General features: G+C 43.9%; 1 protein-coding gene across 5 annotated transcripts in view; it reads right to left on the reverse strand.

The window, feature by feature from the left end:
* dennd1a (DENN/MADD domain containing 1A) overlaps window positions 1-19412 on the reverse strand; it is a 188504-nt gene that overhangs the window by 166865 nt on the left and 2227 nt on the right. For all 5 annotated transcript variants that reach the window (XM_046290448.1, XM_046290450.1, XM_046290447.1 and 2 more), the window contains exon 2: window positions 19192-19256. In XM_046290448.1, the coding sequence (XP_046146404.1) occupies window positions 19192-19256 (65 nt within the window). The remainder of the gene's footprint in view (window positions 1-19191; window positions 19257-19412) is intronic.

Below are 19412 nucleotides of genomic sequence, written 5' to 3' on the forward strand. Positions count from 1 at the left end.
TGGTCAGGAAAGGGAGGAGGATGATGGATAGATGGATGGAAGGGTTGAAAAAAGGAAGAAATTAATAAAGAAATAACAGGAGGACAGACGAAACAAAAGAACAGAGTAAAGGAGAGAAAGACAGTGAAGACAGAAAGAATAAAGATTTGTTGTCAGGTAACAAAGTAAGAGGGGTGTGTGTGTGTGTGTGTGTGTGTGTGTGTGTGTGTGTGTGTGTGTGTGTGTGTGTGTGTGTGTGTGTGTGTGTGTGTGTGTGTGTGTGTGTGTGTGTGTGTGTGTGTGTGTGTGTGTGTGTGTGTGTGTGACAAGTGGTCTAGGAAGGGTACTACACACAACTAGTGGTCTAGGAAGGACATTACAGGCAGCTAAGGGCATAGGAAAGCCACTACACACAACTAGGGGTCTAGGAAGGGAACTACACGCAACTAGGGGTCTAGATAGGTCACTCCAAATTAGAGTGTGGAGGGAGGGAATAAGAACTGCTCAGAGGGGACTTAATTTTCTTTTAATATCTATTTCAACTTGACAGGAGATTTACATTTGCCTGGAAATCCTTCAACGCTGGTGATTCCTTTAAGTGAACCTCACAACCAGGTGTTCAGAGCTCCACTGCTTCTAGAAATATATTGTGAACCCCACTAAAGCACATGCTACTTGGCAGCGTCATCCACATTCTCACTTGATATGATGCTGGGCTGTGGATGTGTGGGATGCTTTTGTGGTGTTTTTCCCATGATGACTGGAACTATACACTGAGTATACAAAACATTAAGAACACCTGCTCTTTCCATTACATAAACTGACCAGGTGAATCCAGATGAAAGCTACAATCCATTATTGAGGTCACTTGTTAAATCCACTTCAATCAGTGTAGATGAAGGGAAAGAGACAGGTTAAAGGAGGATTGTTAAGCCTTGAGACAATTGAGACATGGATTGTGTATGTGTTTGCCATTCGGAGGGTGAATGAGCAAGACAAAATATTTAACTGCCTTTGAGCGGGGTATGGTAGTAGGTGCCAGGCGCACCGGTTTGTGTCAAGAACTGCAACGCTGCTGGGTTTTTCACAGTCAACAGTTTCCTGATTGTATCAAGAATGGTCCACCACCCAAAGGACATCCAGCCAACTTCCCATAACTGTGGGAAGCGTTGGAGTCAACTTGGGACAGCATCCCTGTGGAACCCTTTGACAACTTGTAGAGTCCATGCCCTGACGAATTGAGGCTGTTCTCGGGGCAAAAGGGGGTGAAACTCAATATTAGCAAAGGGTGCCTAAAGTTTAGTACACTTAATGTACACTATTTCTTTGAAAAAGCTAACAAGAAGTGGGAAGCAGGCAAAGGCCACAGCAACACCATCGGAAGTTTACATACACTTAGGTTGGAGTCATTAAAACTGGTTTTTCAACCACTCCACAAATTTCTTGATAACAAACTATAGTTTTGCCAAGTCGGTTAGGACATCTACTTTGTGCATGACACAAGTCATTTTTCCAACAATTGTTTACAGACAGATTATTTCAGTTATAATTCACTGTATCACAATTCCAGTGGGTCAGAAGTTTACATACACTAAGTTGACTGGGAGGTTAAACAGCTTGGAAAATTCCAGAAAATTATGTCATGGCTTTAAATGCTTCTGATAGGCCAATTTACATCATGAGTCAATTGGAGGTGTACCTGTGGATGTATTTCAAGGCCTGCCTTCAAACTCAGTGCCTCTTTGCTTGACATCGTGGGAAAATCTAAAGAAATAAGCCAAGACCTCAGACGAAAAATTGTAAACCTCCATAAATCTGGTTCATCCATGGGAGCAATTTCCAAACGCCTGAAGGTACCACGTTCATCTGTACAAACAATAGTATGCAAGCATAAGCCCCATGGGACCACACAGCCGTCATACCACTCAGGAAGGAGACACGTTCTGTCTCCTAGAGATGAACGTACTTTGGTGCGGAAAGTGCAAATCAATCCCAGAACAACAGCAAAGGAACTTGTGAAGATGCTGGAGGAAACCAGTACAAAAGTATCTATATCCACAGTAAAATTAGTCCTATATCGACATAACTTGAAAGGCTGCTCAGCACTGCTCCAAAACCACCATTAAAAAGACAGACTACGGTTTGCAACTGCACATGGGGACAAAGATCATACTTTTTGGAGAAATGTTCTCTGGTCTGATGAAACAAAAATAGAACTGTTTGGCCATAATGACCATTGCTATGTTTGGAGGAAAAAGAGGGAGGCTTGAAGCACAGGGGTGGCAGCATCATGTTGTGGGGGTGCTTTGCTGCAGGAAGGACTGGTGCACTTCACAAAATAGATGGCATCATGAGATCATGAGGAAGGAAATGTATGTGGCTATATTGAAGCAACATCTCAAGACATCAGTCAGGAAGTTAAAGCTTGGACGCAAATGGGTCATCCAAATGGACAATGACCCCAAGCATACATCCAAAGTTGGGGCAAAATGGCTTAAGGACAACAAAGTCAAGGTATTGGAGTGGCAATCACAAAGCCCTACTCTCAATCCCATAGGAAATTTGTGGGCAGAACTGAAAAAGCGTGTGCGACCAAGGAGGCCTACAAACCTGACTCAATTACAGCAGCTCTGTCCGGAGGAACGGGGAAAAATTCACTCAACTTATTGTGGGAAGCTTGTGGAAGGCTACCCGAAACGTTTAACCCAAGTTAAACAATTTAAAGGCAAAGCTACCAAATGGTAATTTAGTGTATGTAAACTTCTGACCCACTGGGAATGTGATGAAAGAAATAACAGCTTAAATAAATCACTCTCTACTCTTATTCTGACATTTCATATTCTTAAAATAAAGTGGTGATCCGAACTGACCTAAGACAGGGAATTTTTACTAGGATTAAATGTCAGGAATTGAGTTTAAATGTATTTGGCTAAGGAGTATGTAAACTTCCAACTTCAACTGTATGTTATATCTTGGTGGGTTTACTGTACATCCAATTATGATGAAGTTTAATTTCCGCTAGTCTAATCAGCATTGAGACCATCTGGCCAAAAAATGGCTTTGGGTATTTTTGGACAGTTAGAAATATTTTGGTTATTCTACTTTATCAATGTAATCAAGGTATATCAGCATGGCTAATTGGTTGAAATTGCAGATAGTAGTCAACGTACACAATTTCTGTCTCATTTGAATCCAGATTTCAACTACAAATCAGTGAAAGGATTTCAAGTTTTGGCAGATTTCAGTAAGCCGCCTGATTCGTCAGGCCCTCGTCACTTACAGCATGGCATCTGTCACTCACGCTTTGACAAGGCCAGACAAAAGGGAACCCTGGTGCTCTCCCCTGCCCCTCTGTGTAAACTCATTCACAAACTTTCATGCCTCTTATTTGCCGGGCTAAAGGTTAAATTGCTAAGCCCTCCTCCCTCCCTTCTTTCACTCTCACTCGCTACCCTCTGCTGTAAAGCTGTCGTTGTGGGCCTGTATTTACATGGATTAAGGTCTTTTCACAGGGAAAAAAAGAGGTGGGTTGCTGTAAAGCCCCATACAGACTCTGGCTTGCTCGCCAGAGTGGACACGGTTAGCCAGCTCCCATCAGCCTCCCTTCCCTGAGGACAATGTCCATACTGTACCTCTTAGGAATGGATCGAGGCACAGGGACATTGCCCAGCGATTCACATGCCACATTATAGTTCCGACATGGCCACTGAAGCAAATAAGCCAATCATAAGCTCAGATTCTCAATGTTAACAAAAATGTACAGCCCCATTGAATTTATTGTAATTCTGCAATATTCAAACCAATATGTTTGAATCGTACTTAGACTTAAAGTTAGGATTTGGGGGTTGGGTAATCTGATCCTAGATCTGTGGTTATGGACAATTTACAGTTAAAAGTTAGGATTTGGGGTTTGGGTAATATTATTTTCGGTCTGTGATTAGGGGTAAGTTCTACCCCCAGGCAGCCGTACAAGGGGTCCAAGCCTTGACAACGTCTCAAACGAGAACTAACAAACCGGCGAGGGTATGAAGATGGCAAAAAGCTTTCAATAAAAAGGGGGACAAGGAAGTGGGGGTGTGTGTAGGTAGGTGAACCCATCATGGGATGAACCCATCAAAACAAGAGGAGAAGGGTCGCTCTTGCTTTCAAGTGTGTAGAGCAAATCCAACTCCTGTCTATGGCGCTTCCGCACCAGCCTGCCTGGCATGGCTTTACTCTCGTTCTCTTGGCTTCCTTTTTCTGCTCAATAAATAAAGAAATAAAGCAAATAAACACAATCTTCCAGATGAAGGAGCCGGGAGCTCTGGGGGTGGTTCGTTTGTATCATAAATAGCCAGCTTCCGCGGTCAGGGCATGGGCTAAACGTGAGCGACAAGAGGAAAGCAAATGGGCCTAAATCATGCAGAACACATTGATTGTCAGCTGTAGGGGCCATGTGCCACGCAAGGTCACTACCGCTCACGATCCGTTTGATAGCATCGGCGCAAATTGGACAAATTGGGATGCAGTGTGGGCGCAGACTGTTGACCTAGCAGAGTAGAGATATAGACACATACATACAGAGTTCTGGGAAAAACAACAGGGCAACAAGGCCTGAACAACGGATGTATCTACTTGGGCTTCTAGGCCTTGTGATAGATTCAAATGCAGCAAGCTGTAACAGATGCATTAGCTAATAGGCCTACAGTGACAAGCCTATTGTTTGTGACCCATATTTAGACGTAGACCGGCACACACACAGACTTCATGCTGGCTAACACACAAAGCCACAAAGATCAATATATCCTACATAAACACAGACAAACATACACACTTGGCATGTGCACACACACACAAACAAACAAAAGCACCACCACTCCCCCCTAACACACGTCTGGGTTTCACAGCGGCCTCTGTGGTGTGCGGCTTCTTCTGAAGAGTACTGCCGCCAGAGAAACACTTAATTAGCGTGGGCTCCTCGTCCGCAGGGCACCATGTCTCCGAGCGGCGGTTCAGCCATTTCCCGCAGGAGGTCAGGGGTCAGCCAGAGAGAGAACTCTCTGAGGCGAGCTCTGGAACGCTGCTGTCACACATCATAACGCTTCCGAAGCAAACCTGCAGACACGGCACCCCCGAAAAATAGTATGTTAACAACTGCTAGTGGGTAAACATCTCAAACGACTACTTTTTTTCACCTTTCGAGACTTCGACAGCCTATTTTTTTCCCTCCCTGCCAGTGTTTCTGCCAATGTTTCTTTTGGACTGCGGTGGGGTCATGTAGCTAAAACTATCTGGATATTGCAGGTGAAACTACAATAAGGACTCATGGGCTTGTCCAGACACAATATCTATACCTTGGCAATATGGCCAACACTTCAAAAGCCTTTCAGGGGTCAAGTTGGAGACAATACCATATCTACCAATCCTTTCTGATCTACAAATAATGCCTAGGGGCCAGAGAATGTGAGTGGAGCGGAGTGAGGAGCGGAGTGAGGAGCGGAGTGAGGAGCGGAGTGGAGTGAGGAGCGGAGTGGAGTGAGGAGCGGAGAAAGGAGCGGAGCGGAGTGAGGAGCGGAGTGAGGAGCGGAGCTGGAGCGGAGCTGGAGCGGAGTGAGGAGCGGAGTGAGGAGAGGACCTGGAGCGGAGTGAGGAGCGGAGTTAGGAGCGGAGCTGGAGCGGAGTGAGGAGCGGAGCTGGAGCGAGGAGGGAAGCGTGTCCAATTTTACTGGAGCACAGAGCAAATATTATTATTCGACCATGCTGGTCATTTATGAACATTTGAACATCTTGGCCATGTTCTGTTATAATCTCCACCCAGCACAGCCAGAAGAGGACTGGCCACCCCACATATGCTCTCTCTAATTCTCTCTTTCTTTCTCTCTCTCGGAGGACCTGAGCCCTAGGACCGTGCCCCAGGACTACCTGACATGATGACTCCTTGCTGTCCCCAGTCCACCTGACTGTGCTGCTGCTCCAGTTTCAACTGTTCTGCCTTATTATTAATCGACCATGCTGGTCATTTATGAACATTTGAACATCTTGGCCATGTTCTGTTATAATCTCCACCCGGCACAGCCAGAAGAGGACTGGCCACTCCACATAGCCTGGTTCCTCTCTAGGTTTCCCTAGGTTTTGGCCTTTCTAGGGAGTTTTTCCTAGCCACCGTGCTTCTACACCTGCATTGCTTGCCGTTTGGGGTTTTAGGCTGGGTTTCTGTACAGCACTTTGAGATATCAGCTGATGTACGAAGGGCTATATAAATCAAATTTGATTTGAATTTGATTTGATATGCCAAAGGCTGGAGCATTGGCCTTCTCGCCCGCTCCAATTTCGCTCCAGTAGAGATCCAGTAGCGCTCACTTCACGAGTTCAGGGCAAGTCTGGCCAAGCATGCATTTGTAGACAACTTGTGTGCTGCTATAGCCCCTTGCTTTAGTTACTGTCATGGAGTTTGCTAAATATTTTTCATAAAGGAACTGGTAAAACACACAGGTGCAAAAATCAAGGTGACTTACAAAGATGAGGAGGACCAAGAGCAACAGATGGAGTGTTGTCCCGAAAGGATGATGGTGTACTAGATGCACATGCTAACACAAAGGAACGAGGTGGTTAGCTAGCTAAGTGTGTCAAGTATGTCTAAATCAAAAATCTGAACTCTTAAAAGTTTTTGTTATATTATCTATACAATAGGCTATCATTGATTTTGGCCCAATAGGCCTGGAATACACTACATGACCAAAGGTATGTGGACACCTGCTCGTCAAACATCTACTTCCAAAATCATGGGCATTAATATGGAGTTGGTCCCTGTTCTGCTGCTATAACAGCCTCCACTCTTCTGGAAAGGATTTACACTAGATGTTGGAACTATAGGTGGACCGATTAATCAGAATGGCTGATTAATTAGAGCCGATTTCAAGTTTTCATAACAATCGGAAATCTGTATTTTTGGACACCGATTTGGACTTTTTTTTTTACACTTTTATTTAATCTTTATTTAACTAGGCAAGTCAGTTAAGAACACATTCTCGTTTTCAATGACAAATGTCACTCGCTCTGTGTAGTTGTTCCCTTTGCTCTGCATGGGCAACGCTGCTTCGACGGTGGCTGTTGTCAATGTGTTCCTAGTTCGAGCCCAGGTAGGAGCGAGGTAGGAGCGAGGAGAGGGACGGAAGCTATACTGTTACACTGACAATACTAAAGTGCCTATAAGAACATCCAATAGTCAAAGGTATATGAAATACAAATCGTATAGAGAAAAATAGTCCTATAATTCCTATAATAACTACAACCTAAAACTTCTAACCTGGGAATATTGAAGACTCATGTGTTCTCATGTTCTGAGCAAGGAACTTAACTTTAGCTTTCTTACATGGCACATATTGCACTTTTACTTTCTTCTCCAACACTTTGTTTTTGCATTATCTAAACAAAATTTAACATGTTTTATTGTTTATTTGAGGCTAAATTGATTTTATTGATGTATTATATTAAGTTAAAGTAAGTGTTCATTCAGTATTGTTGTAATTGTCATTATTACAAATAAACTTTTTTTAAATATTTTTTATTATATATATATATATATATATATATATTATTTTTTTATTTATTTTTTATATATTTTTTTTTTTAAATCGGCCGATTAATCGTTATTGGCTTTTTTTGGTCCTCCAATAATCGGTATCGGCATTGAAAAATCATAATTGGTCAATCTCTAGTTGGAAAATTGTTGCAGGAACTTGCTTCCATACGGCCAAGAGAATTAGCGAGCTCAGGCAATGATGTTGGGTGATTAGGCCTGGCTCGCAGTTGGCGTTTCAATTCATCCAAAAGATGTTTGATGGGGTTGAGGTCGGGGCTCTGTGCAGGCCAGTCAAGCTCTTCCACACCAATCTCGACAAACCATTTCTGTATGGGACCTTGCTTTGTGAATGGGGGCATTGTCATGCTGAAACAGGAAAGGGCCTTCCCCAAACTGTTGCCACAAAGTTGGAAGTACAGAATCATCTAGAATGACATTGTATGCTGTAGCGTTAAGATTTCCCTTCACTGGAACTAAGGGACCTAGCTCAAACCATAAAAAACAGCCCCAGACCATTATTCCTCCTCCACCAAGCTGTACAGTTGGCCCTATGCATTGAGGCAGGTAGCGTTCTCCTGGCATTAGTCAAAGACAGATTTGTCCATCGGACTGCCAGATGGTGAAGCGTAAATCATCAGTCCAGAGAACACTTTTCCAGTGCTCCAATGGCGGTGAGCTTTACACCACTCCAGCCGACACTTGGCATTGTGCATAGTGATCTTAGGCTTTCGTACGGCTGCACGGCCATGTAAACCAATTTCCTGAAGCTTCCGACGAACACTTCTTGTGCAGACGTTGCTTCCAGTTCTTGTGGTGACACGCTTCAGCACTCTGCGGTCGTGTTCTGTGAGCTTTCGTGGTCTACCACTTTGTGGCTGAGCCGTTGTTGCTCCTAGACGTTTCCTCCTCACAATAACAGTACTTATAGTTGATCGGGGCAGCTCTAGCAGGGCAGAAATTTGACGAATTGACCTGTTGAAAAGGTGTCATCCTATGACTATGCTAATAATATTGCCTAAATTACACATTTCTGTTCCTTCTGTCTGGCTCCTGACCTATTTAGAGTGTTTATATGCTGTTTAATATGCCTATTTGAAATTATGTGTGCTAGAGGTTGGTTCTGGACAGGGCTAGAGGTTGGTTCTGGACAGGGCTAGAGGTTGGTTATGGACCAGGCTAGAGGTTGGTTATGGACCAGGCTAGAGGTTGGTTATGGACCAGGCTATAGGTTGGTTCTGGACAGGGCTAAAGGTTGGTTCTGGACAGGGCTGGAGGTTGGTTCTGGACAGGGCTAAAGGTTGGTTCTGGACAGGGCTAGAGGTTGGTTCTGGACAGGGCTAGAGGTTGGTTCTGGACAGGGCTAGAGGTTGGTTCTGGACAGGGCTAGAGGTTGGTTCTGGACAGGGCTAAAGGTTGGTTCTGGACAGGGCTGGAGGTTGGTTCTGGACAGGGCTGGAGGTTGGTTCTGGACAGGGCTAGAGGTTGGTTCTGGACAGGGCTAGAGGTTGGTTCTGGACAGGGCTAGAGGTTTGGTTCTGGACAGGGCTAGAGGTTTGGTTCTGGACAGGGCTAGAGGTTTGGTTCTGGACAGGGCTAGAGGTTGGTTCTGGACAGGGCTAGAGGTTGGTTCTGTACCAGGCTATAGGTTGGTTCTGGACAGGGCTATAGGTTGGTTCTGGACAGGGCTGGAGGTTGGTTCTGGACAGGGCTGGAGGTTGGTTCTGGACAGGGCTAGAGGTTGGTTCTGGACAGGGCTGGAGGTTGGTTCTGGACAGGGCTAGAGGTTGGTTCTGGACAGGGCTAGAGGTTGGTTCTGGACAGGGCTAGAGGTTGGTTCTGGACAGGGCTAGAGGTTGGTTCTGGACAGGGCTGGAGGTTGGTTCTGGACAGGGCTGGAGGTTGGTTCTGGACAGGGCTGGAGGTTGGTTCTGGACCAGGCTAGAGGTTGGTTCTGGACCAGGCTAGAGGTTGGTTCTGGACAGGGCTAGAGGTTGGTTCTGGACAGGGCTAGAGGTTGGTTCTGGACAGGGCTAGAGGATGGTTCTGGACAGGGCTAGATGTTGGTTCTGGACAGGGCTAGAGGTTGGTTCTGGACAGGGCTAGAGGTTGGTTCTGGACAGGGCTAGAGGTTGGTTCTGGACAGGGCTAGAGGTTGGTTCTGGACAGGGCTAGAGGTTGGTTCTGGACAGGGCTAGAGGTTGGTTCTGGACAGGGCTAGAGGTTGGTTCTGGACAGGGATAAAGGTTGGTTCTGGACCAGGCTAGAGGTTGGTTCTGGACCAGGCTAGAGGTTGGTTCTGGACAGGGCTAGATGTTGGTTCTGGACAGGGCTAGATGTTGGTTCTGGACAGGGCTGGAGGTTGGTTCTGGACAGGGCTGGAGATTGGTTCTGGACCGGGCTAGAGGTTGGTTCTGGACAGGGCTAGAGGTTGGTTCTGGACAGGGCTAGAGGTTGGTTCTGGACAGGGCTAGAGGTTGGTTCTGGACAGGGCTAGAGGTTGGTTCTGGACAGGGCTAGAGGTTGGTTCTGGACAGGGCTAGAGGTTGGTTCTGGACAGGGCTAGAATTGGTTCTGAACAGGGCTAGAGGTTGGTTCTGGACAGGGCTAGAGGTTGGTTCTGGACAGGGCTAGAGGTTGGTTCTGGACAGGGCTAGAGATTGGTTCTGGACAGGGCTAGAGGTTGGTTCTGGATAGGGCTAGAGGTTGGTTCTGGACAGGGCTAGAGGTTGGTTCTGGACAGGGCTAGAGGTTGGTTCTGGACAGGGCTAGAGGTTGGTTCTGGACAGGGCTAGAGGTTGGTTCTGCACAGGGCTAGAAGTTGGTTCTGGACAGGGCTAGAGGTTGGTTCTGGACAGGGCTATAGGTTGGTTCTGGACAGGGCTATAGGTTGGTTCTGGACAGGGCTAGAGGTTGGTTCTGGACAGGGCTAGAGGTTGGTTCTGGACAGGGCTAGAGGTTGGTTCTGGACCGGGCTAGAGGTTGGTTCTGGACCAGGCTAGAGGTTGGTTCTGGGCCAGGCTAGAGGTTGGTTCTGGACCAGGCTAGAGGTTGGTTCTGGACAGGGCTAGAGGTTGGTTCTGGACAGGGCTAGAGGTTGGTTCTGGACAGGGCTAGAGGTTGGTTCTGGACAGGGCTAGAGGTTGGTTCTAGACAGGGCTAGAGGTTGGTTCTGGACAGGGCTAGAGGTTGGTTCTGGACAGGGCTAGAGGACAGGGCTAGAGGTTGGTTCTGGACAGGGCTAGAGGTTGGTTCTGGACAGGGCTAGAGGTTGGTTCTGAACAGGGTTAGAGGTTCTATATCTGCACACCTGATACAGTATAGAAGACGAGTGAATAGGCATGATAATATTAACTACCTGGAATGGATACTTGGAAAGAAGAGATAACCCGAGAGAGCAATTCCACTGTAACAGAATAACGCAGAGACTTTGAAAGTCTGCCAAACAAAAACCACTGATTACCAAGTTAAACAAACCATAAAACTGTATGCACAAGGACTACTTTTCACAATTTCCACTGAACATTTTACAAAAAAACACATTTACTGGAAGAACAGGGCAGATGTATAGTTTGGTAACAGAATGACGGTAAAATCTCCCTCCGTTTTTTTATGTGAACATGTCTTCCAAAAACTTAAATATCTACTCTGAATAAACATGAAAGAAAGAATGGGGTGTCAGCTATGATACTATTTTGGTTATTGAACTACAGCAAGTGAAGTGGATTAACACCCAGTAACAGAATGATCTAAACAGAATGACATCAGTTTTCCCTGATCTGTACTATACACAAATGCAGAATGATGAATGTCATTCTCTTCATGGTGATGTATCCTGAATAGGTAGAAAAATGTCATATCCTCATTTGCATGTTTGGGTATTATTCTACACACTGGCTATTATTCTAATGAGCTCCGCCCCCAAACAAGACCAAATTTGGTTGGTCCGGATCAAATCTGTACCAATCATAGACATCTATGTTTCACAAGATTGAACATCAGAATACAGCTTAGTAGAACCCAGCCTAGTACAGTAATAGATAATAATAAGATGTATTACAGTCACATACAGTTGAAGTCGGAAGTTTACATACACCTTAGCCAAATGCATTTAAACTTAGTTTTTCACAATTCCTGACATTTAATCCTTGTCAGCTTTTTCAAAGAAATAGTGTACACTGAGTGTACTAAATTTTAGGCACCCTTTGCTAATATTGAGTTTCACCCCCTTTTGCCCTTAGAACAGCCTCAATTCGTCAGGGCATGTATAGTAAAGCACAGTACAATACAGTAAATGATGTGCTCTACTGTACTAAACTTTACATTGCAGTACTGACTTGTACTCTACTTTACTCTACTGTACTGTACTGTCCAAACTTGTGAAACAGACATTGATGATTTGTTCAGATTTGGACTGACCAAATTCCAACTTTTTTTAAATATCCATGGATGTCGGTCGGTGCTCAGCGGGCTAGAGGGCTGGTTACACTAAATCGAAAGAGAGGGGGCTCATTGGCAGGTGTCAGTAAGAGCCGGAAGAGGTGACATTAACTGGAGAGAGAGTGAGGGGTTTTCACACTCTCGCTTTGACGACCAGTAAGATAAAGAAAACAGCTATGAGCTGAACATAACAGTATGGAAGAGAGGATTGTAGCAGGAGACCCTATGAGCTGAACATAACGGCATGGAAGAGAGGATTGTAGCAGGAGACCCTATGAGCTGAACATAACGGCATGGAAGAGAGGATTGTAGCAGGAGACCCTATGAGCTGAACATAACAGTATGGAAGAGAGGATTGTAGCAGGAGACCCTATGAGCTGAACATAACAGTATGGAAGAGAGAATTGTAGCAGGAGACCCTATGAGCTGAACATAACGGCATGGAAGAGAGGATTGTAGCAGGAGACTCTATGAGCTGAACATAACAGTATGGAAGAGAGGATTGTAGCAGGAGACCCTATGAGCTGAACATAACGGCAAGGAAGAGAGGATTGTAGCAGGAGACCCTATGAGCTGAACATAACGGCATGGAAGAGAGAATTGTAGCAGGAGACCCTATGAGCTGAACATAACGGCAAGGAAGAGAGGATTGTAGCAGGAGATCCTATGAGCTGAACATAACGGCATGGAAGAGAGGACTGTAGGGATGTGCATCCTTCCCTTTCAAGACGATTGGATACATATCTAGCTAGATACATGGGCTCTGATAAGATAAAGGAACGATACGTTTTCGATTGAAACGGTTTGGTTTGATTAGAGAAGGAATTCAGTGTGATTCGATGCACAAACATCCTTATTATTATTATTTAAGGGGGTAACATTTGGTGCATCAACACATTCATTTCCCATTTCTAAATGAAAACCTGCTACTGATGGACCTCGTGACCTGGGCCTCTCTGAGCTGATGTACATTCATGTGTATTATGTATGTCTATTGTCCCCCCCACCTCGGTTCTGGAATAACCATCACCCATTAATTAACTCGTCAGTTTTCCAGATGAATGAAAGAGTTAGTAATGTATCAATATTTAATCCCCATCTCTAAATCAAATGGTTTTGACCATTTGGGAGTTTTTATTGACTTTCTTTGGATACGCAGTTATAAAATGATCAAATTTAACCTGTATATCTAAAAATGACCATATACTGTACACTCATTGTTTAAAGCAGAACTATTGCTGATGGTGAACCTGAACAATCTAAATCAAATCTACAGTAAGCCAGTTCAGCAGGTAGCCTATACATCCAGATGAGAGTTGTCTCCGGTAACTTACTTTTATTATGGTAAAACAACATTTTCAACAGCGCTCAGATAACAATAACCAAGCAAATTACATTGGTTGTCACTCAACTAATAAAGCCTAATATCACGCAAGCTATTTTAGCATTAGAACGCTGATGGTGCGGTGCAGATTTACAAGACCAGGAACAGATCTTCTACCTCACGTTGGTCAGCGCGCGAGGGAGCACAGTGTGCAGTTTGACTCGGATACTGATATTCCCTGGGTTTGTTCGGCATACAAAATGACTTGTAGATCAATGGCTGTCAACACAGTTACATCATTGGTTCCACACTGAAGGAGAGGGCGCATCACTTGTCACGAGAGACTAGGTGTTTTCGGAAGGTAGAAAGTAATATGAGCAAAACGTTTCAGTAAAGCGCCGATGTTTGAATGGATTTTCTGACTGATGCATGCGACATTTGGATCGGTTTGGGGTCCATGGACCGATGCAGTCATATATCTTAAACATTTCAATCAAGACCAATGCATATTGGTGAATGTTTACATCCCTAGAAGACGTGACCCAGCTGTGGTTTGTGACTACTACCAATTCCTATTGCAGCCAATTAAATCAGTTGCAGTCATTCTGCTACAGATTTTTATTTGTCGTTCTGTTACCGAATTTGTAACAAAATGACACGTTTTAATCACTTAATAAATCATAAACCAAATTTATATCAGTAGAAACACTATAAGTAATTGGTAGGTCTACCTTCACTTGTTACTTCTGTGAACTATCATTATCCTCCCTCCTCATGAGGTAGAGAAATTAGAAAATATCCTAATGGTGCAATATGCAGAAATCCCTCTGCCATTTCAGAGTGGCAAAAATGTGAATAGTTTGCCAAAATTTCAGTTCAAGTCACAAAACAAGCAGGTGTATAGAATCACTGTACCATCTAAACCACTGTAAGATATATGTTAAATTACCAAAAATATTGTATTTCGGGCTGCCAGTTGAGGACTTGTGAGGCGTCTGTTTCTCAAACTAGACACTCTAATGTACTTGCCCTCTTGCTCAGTTGTGCACCGGGGCCTCCCACTCCTCTTTCTATTCTGGTTAGAAACAGTTTGTGCTGATCTGTGAAGGGAGTAGTACACAGGGTTGTAAGAGATCTTCAGTTTCTTGGCAATTTCTCATATGGAATAGCCTTAAATTTCTCAGAACAAGAATAGACTGACGAGTTTCAGAAGAAAGCTCTTTGTTTCTGGCCATTTTGAGCCTGTAATCTAACCCACAAATGCTGATGTTCCACATACTCAACTAGTCTAAAGAAGGCTAGTTTAATTGCTTCTTTAATCAGAACAAGTTTTCAGCTGTGCTAACATAATTGCAAAATGGTTTTCTAATGATCAAATAGCCTTTTAAAATGATAAACTTGGATTAGCTAACACAACGTGCCATTGGAACACAGGAGTGATGGTTGCTGATAATGGACCTCTGTACGCCTATGAAGATATTCCATTAAAAATCAGCCGTTTCCAGCTACAATAGTAATTGACAACATAACAATGTCTACATTGTATTTCTGATTAATTTGATGTTATTTTATTGGGCAAATTTTTTTTTACTTTTCTTTCAAAAACAAGGAAATGTCTAAGTGACTCCAAACTTTTGAATGGTAGTGTACATACTAGCATGCCCAATGCATTAGAACAGGCAATACACTGGGCATGCAATCTACGAGGTTTGCTGGTGTAGATATTGGAACCAAGCCTTATTAGTCTCTTGAGCAAACATGACCCCCGTCCCCTATAAGTGAATGGGAATAAAGCAGGCCCATGTAGCGTGCGGCAGCAGCCAATTGACATGTAAATGCTGCCTCCTTTCGCCATGACTCTGATTAACTCTCCCTCAGTTAATAGTTTCCCTGTTAACAAAGAGGACTCCCCTCTCTTGAGGGACAGAGAATGTAGAAAGAAAGAAAGAAAGAAAGAAAGAAAGAAAGAAAGAAAGAAAGAAAGAAAGAAAGAAAGAAAGAAAGAAAGAAAGAAAGAAAGAAAGAAAGAAAGAAAGAAAGAAAGAAAGAAAGAAAGAAAGAAAGAAAGAAAGAAAGAAAGAAAGAAAGAAAGAAAGAAAGAAAGAAAGAAAGAAAGAAAGAGAGGAAGAAAGAGAGGAAGAAAGAGCAGAGAGAGATAGAGCGAGATAGAGACAGAGAGATAGAGACAGAGAGACAAAGCCAGAGAGAGGAAGACAGAGCAGAGAGATAGAGAGACAGAGCCAGAGAGAGAGCCAGAGAGTGCCAGAGAGAGAGACAGAGAGAGAGAGAGAGAGACAGAGAGAGAGAGAGAGACAGAGAGAGAGAGAGAGAGAGAGAGAGAGCCAGAGAGAGAGAGAGAGAGAGAGCCAGAGAGAGAGAGAGAGAGAGAGCCAGAGAGAGAAAGAAAGAAAGAGAAAGAAAAAGAGAGAAAGAAAGAGAGAAAGAGAGAGAGAAAGAGAGAGAAAGAGAGAGAGAAAGAGAGAGAGTGAACGAATTCTGATAAACTCAAAAATATATACTGGGTGAAATACCAGTGTGCCATCACAGAAGCAAGATTTATAACCTGTTGCCACAAGAAAAGGTCAACCAGTGAAGAACAAACACCATTCTAAATACAACCCATATGTGTTTACTCATTTTCCCTTTTGCACATCGTTACAACACTATATATATACAAAATATGACATTTGAAATGTTTTTATTGTTCTGAAACTTCTATGTGTAATGTTTACCGTTCATTTTTATTGTTTATTTCACTTTTGTATATTATCTACCTCACTTGCTTTGGAAATGTTAACACGTTTCCCATGCCAATAAAGCCCCCTTGAATTGAATTGAATGGAGAAAGAAAGAAAGAAAGAAAGAAAGAAAGAAAGAAAGAAAGAAAGAAAGAAAGAAAGAAAGAAAGAAAGAAAGAAAGAAAGAAAGAAAGAAAGAGCAGAGAGAGATAGAGAGAGATAGAGACAGAGAGACAAAGCCAGAGAGAGGAAGACAGAGCAGAGAGATAGAGAGACAGAGCCAGAGAGAGTGCCAGAGAGAGAGACAGAGAGAGAGACAGAGACAGAGACAGAGACAGAGACAGAGACAGAGACAGAGACAGAGAGAGAGAGAGAGAGAGAGAGAGAGAGAGAGAGAGAGAGAGAGAGAGAGAGAGAGAGAGAGAGAGCCAGAGAGCCAGAGAGCCAGAGAGCCAGAGAGAGAGAGCCAGAGAGAGAGCCAGAGAGAGAGCCAGAGAGCCAGAGAGAGAAAGAGAGAAAGAGAGCGAGAGCGAAAGCGAGAGCGAGAGACAGAAAGAGAGAGAGACATGAAATGTCTTTATTTTTTTGAACTTTTGTAAGTGTAATGTTTACTGCAAATGTTGTTTATTTCACTAAGTGTTTATAATTTATTTCACTTGTTTTGGCAATGTAAACATGTTTAACATGCCAATAAAGCCCTTAAATTGAATTGAGAGAGGGAGAGAGAGAGAGAATGTAGAAAGAAAGTGAAATAGAGAGACAGACAGAGAGTGAGAGAATGAAGAGAGAATGAGAAAGAGAGAGAGAAAGAAATAGCAGAGTCAAAAGAGTACAGGAAGTGTTTTGTATGTGGTTTGAGGTTTGACAAGAATAGGGGAATTGTCATTGTACTGTAGCAACAGTAGAGTAAGGTATTAAGAAAGTCTATCTTACTAGCGTAAATCCCTAACATCCTTAATAGTCTCCATTAGGCTGCTTTGCTAGCATCATTGCAATCAATGCAAAAATGCATGCTAATTAGCTCAAGTGTGTGTGATGGGAAGGAAGTATTAGTTACTTCCAGATCTTGTGGCTTGAGGAGGCCTGATTACAACATGGTGGTCTAGCCCAGATCAGAACATTCTTACAATATGATTACATAATTCAATATTTACACCTCTCTCTTTCACACTGACACACAGAAATGCAGTCGCAAAGACAATCAATGCACTCACACACCTGCACCATTTCCCACAAGCAAACACATGTACAAACACTCACTAATCTCTCTCTCTCTCTCACTCACACACACACACATATCTCTCAGTCACACACACCTCACTCACACACATCTCTCTCTCACTCACACACACACACACACACACCCACACACACACACACACACACACACACACACACACACACACACACACACACACACACACACACACACACACACACACACACACACACACACACACACAGACACACAGACACCTACCTCTCAAGTTACACACACACCTACCTCTCTCTCTCATTCACAGACACACACACACACATCTCTCACTCACACACACACACAGACACCTACCTCTCAAGTTACACACACACCTACCTCTCCCTCTCATTCACAGACTCACACACACACACCTACCTCTCAGTCACGCACACACTTGAACACCCACTACATTCACAAAAACACAGACTATACATCCAATACACTCACAAAAAACACACACATACATCATTAATTACCTCGTACCCCTGCACATAGACTCGGTACTGGTACCCTGTGTATATAGCCAAATTATCGTTACTCACAGTATGTACTATTAGAATGAAGTGTTTTACTTTGCTATTATTTCTCTATTTTCTTTCTCTCTGCATTGTTGGGAAGGGCCCGTGAGTAAGCATTTCACTGTTAGTCCTCTCCTGTTGTTTACGAAGCATGTGACACATAAAATTTGATTTGATTTGATAGACTAGTCTGAAATTGACAACTGTGTCAAATAATTTCTTCAGCCATGTCACCTGCACCACGTGCCCGCCACTGTCTGATACACGATGAAGTTATGCAGAGAGAGTCTTCTGAACTCATGTTCACTTTCTCTTTGAGCAGCATCTGAAAAAAAATATCTGTCCTCAAGGATACTTTTGGTCTTTGAATCACCTCATTTTTGCTGACGTGTAATCTATGGGGTCAAAGACAGACCACACCCACAATGTTGTCTTGACAGCACTTTTTTAAAAGGCTGCCCTATTCCAAAGGGAGAATCGACTGTAAGACCATCCATCATATTACTGTGGTCAGTGGGCGAACTGGCTCCCCTGACAGAGGGTTCCCGAGGATGGGACTCAGATCTGACCTTTGCCCAGCAGGGCCTTTATGAGTTATATAATTCTATGTCATACTGTGTGTGTGTGTGTGTGTGTGTGTGTGTGTGTGTGTGTGTGTGTGTGTGTGTGTGTGTGTGTGTGTGTGTGTGTGTGTGTGTGTGTGTGTGTGTGTGTGTGTGTGTGTGTGTGTGTGTGTGTGTGTGTTTAATAGGGTTAGGTTTAGGGTATGTGTATGTTATAAAGACATGTGTGTAGTAGTCAACAAGGATTCCTATAACACCTTCATAAACTAAAAGTAATTTAACGTCAACATCCATGAGCACAGTGACACACAAACTAGCAGTTGTTGACATAAGCCTTCGTAAAATGCTTATGCATTCCTTATAAACATGTTATGTATGGCATACGACTGTGATCGTTACAGCGCAGCCATAGAAGGTGTGATAACAACAAAAACACCCACCAACCCCATTCAACCTGACCGAGGAAGATGCTGCATTCATAATATCCAACAGGGGCTTCGCCCATCAGTTGGATGTGCAAGGGTTAAAAGTCATTGTTTTTGGGCTTTGCGAGTGGCGCAGCGGTCTAAGGCACTGCATCGCAGAGTTGCAGCATCACGACATCCTGGGGATCTATCCCGGGAGTCCCATAGGGCGGCGCACCTATTGGCCCAGCATTGCCCGGGATGGGGGAGGGTTTGGCCGGGGGGGCTTTACTTGGCTCATCGCACTCAAGCAACTCCTTGTGGAGGGCCGGGCACCTGCAGGCTGACTTCGGTTGTCAGTTGAACTGTGTTTCCTCTGACACATTGGGGTGGGGGGGGGGGGACTTACCAGAGCCAGTGGTTCCAGGATGGGTCACCTCCAGGTACACCTCGAAAGTGGCCTCAGGGTTGTCCCTGAAATAGAGGGCAAAGGTCAGCCTCTAGTCAGCCACAGCAACCAGACCTAAATGCTCTTCAGTGACAAATGGTTGTTCAGACGCCACACAAAACTGACCTTCAATACGATTTGATAACATTTCAAAACAGCTACAGTCTGTGTGTGGGTGAAAA

This window comes from Oncorhynchus gorbuscha, linkage group LG11 (assembly GCF_021184085.1).
Source record: "Oncorhynchus gorbuscha isolate QuinsamMale2020 ecotype Even-year linkage group LG11, OgorEven_v1.0, whole genome shotgun sequence".
NCBI classification, from domain to species: domain Eukaryota; kingdom Metazoa; phylum Chordata; class Actinopteri; order Salmoniformes; family Salmonidae; genus Oncorhynchus; species Oncorhynchus gorbuscha.